At 60.5% G+C, this 1856-nt stretch overlaps 1 protein-coding gene across 1 annotated transcript in view; it reads left to right on the forward strand.

The window, feature by feature from the left end:
* Nucleotides 1-1856, forward strand: part of DTX1 (deltex E3 ubiquitin ligase 1) — a 40482-nt gene that overhangs the window by 33894 nt on the left and 4732 nt on the right. Inside the window, exons 3-4 of the mRNA XM_045296698.1 lie at nucleotides 1066-1161; nucleotides 1690-1851. Of these exons, the coding sequence (XP_045152633.1) occupies nucleotides 1066-1161; nucleotides 1690-1851 (258 nt within the window). The remainder of the gene's footprint in view (nucleotides 1-1065; nucleotides 1162-1689; nucleotides 1852-1856) is intronic.

Genomic DNA, 1856 nt, shown 5'->3' on the forward strand with positions numbered 1-1856 from the left:
CCGGTGGGTTAGACATTCTGCTGCTAACCTCAAGGTCGGTGGTTCAAGCCCACGGGCCCCTCCGAGGGAGAAGGATGAGGCTGTCTACTCCCTCGGGACCCCTGGTGGTACAGTGGCTAGGAGAGGGACTGCTAACCAGGAGGCTAGCAGGTCAAAACCACCAGCTGCTCCGAGGGAGAAAGATGAGGCTTTCTACCTGCCTACCAAGTTACAGCCTCGGAGACCCTGAGGGGCAGTTCTGCCCTGCTCAATTATGCGGCTGCTATGAGTCAGGGCGGCCTGGAAGGCAGTGGTCTGGTTTGGTCCACTCCCGGGAGCTCAACACGGGGGCACTGTGAGTCAGAATCGATGCCACTGCTGCGGGTATGTTCTTCGGCCTGGTAGAGTCCCGTTTCTCAGGTGAGGGAACAGGCTTAGGTTGGCACCAGCCCACCATGGGGGAGCTCAGGTGGGAGTCTGTGCTGCCTCCGGAGCCTCAAGCCAGAGTTCTTTGTGGGGAGGGAGAGAAGCGTGTCGTTGGTAGAGGGGACAACGCCTCCGTCACTTCCTGTGACGCCAGCGGTCTTTCCAGCAGGGATTTATCCACCCCTTCCATCATAAATGCCCCTGGAAAGCGGGGATCAACCATGGGTAGCCACACCACCTTCCATGGCACGTAGCAGAGCCGGCATGCTGTGACTCTCTGGGAGGACGGTGGTGGAGTCTTTGCTAATGTACTTAATCCCGGAGCCCCTCCTCCCTGGCACCTTCTTTGGGGATGAATGCACCATGGAGCTCACTCTGGGATGCCAGAGCGGTCACTCTCCATAGGGTTTCAAGCGCAGCGGCCCATGAGAGCAAGCCATAGGAGGCCAAGGGTTGAGGTGCCCAGGCCGGTGTGGGTACGGGAAAGGTCAGTGCCAAGTCCAGGGGTCGCTGTCAGCCAGAGGTCCTGGCCACACCCAAGCCCCCTGGGAAAAAGGGTGGCCTGGCAGAGATGAAGCCTCTGGTGATTGTTGTAGCTGTAGAGGGAGCGCATCAGCGAGGTGGGCCCAGGGTCTCCTGACACCTGAGCATGGGTGACAGAGGCCAGCTGCAGCACCCTCTCTCCTCCCCGCAGGGTCCCTGCACTCCCGGTGAAGAACTTGAATGGTACTGGGCCAGTCCCTCCGGCACTGGCAGGTGAGAGGGAGGGGGAGATGGGAACAATGGGTGGGGCCCAAGAGGAGGCAGCCCGCTGTGGACTCCTGACTCTACCCAGGGTGGGCCCTGGGAAACAGTGACCTACCATTGGGCCTCCTGACACCAGGTTTTGTAGTCTTGGAAATGATGAGCAGAGTACCCCACAGAAGGCACCTCACTTGGTTTCAGTATAGGATCCCATGTTGACTATAGACCCTATATTTCAATATAGGGTCCGTTTTAGGTCCTATAGGCTCCCGATAGGGTCTGGGATGGGGCTGTGTGAGTGAGACTTGGAGGAGGGGCTCCCACGTCCCCACCCAAGTGCCCAACCTATGCCAGCACTTGCGGCCCTCTGGATTCTGGGTACAACCTGGAGGGAGGGACTTGGGGCAACCTAGTCCGTGCATCGCTGCTGCAGACTGCCCACCTGCGCATAGCTGGGGGGCTAAGGCTGAGGACCCCCATCGTCCACCCAGGGGGGTGAGGGGTAGTCTGTCCCGCCCTAACGGCCCCACACTCCCCCAGGGATGACCGGGATTCTGCTGTGTGCGGCCGGGCTGCCTGTGTGCCTGACGAGGGCCCCCAAGCCCATTTTGCACCCGCCGCCTGTGAGCAAGAGTGACGTCAAGCCGGTGCCCGGCGTCCCCGGCGTGTGCCGCAAGACCAAGAAGAAGCACCTCAAGAAGAGTACG

This window comes from Echinops telfairi, unplaced genomic scaffold, assembly GCF_000313985.2.
Source record: "Echinops telfairi isolate 266 unplaced genomic scaffold, ASM31398v2 ScPeMD7_7412;HRSCAF=8450, whole genome shotgun sequence".
NCBI lineage: Eukaryota > Metazoa > Chordata > Mammalia > Afrosoricida > Tenrecidae > Echinops > Echinops telfairi.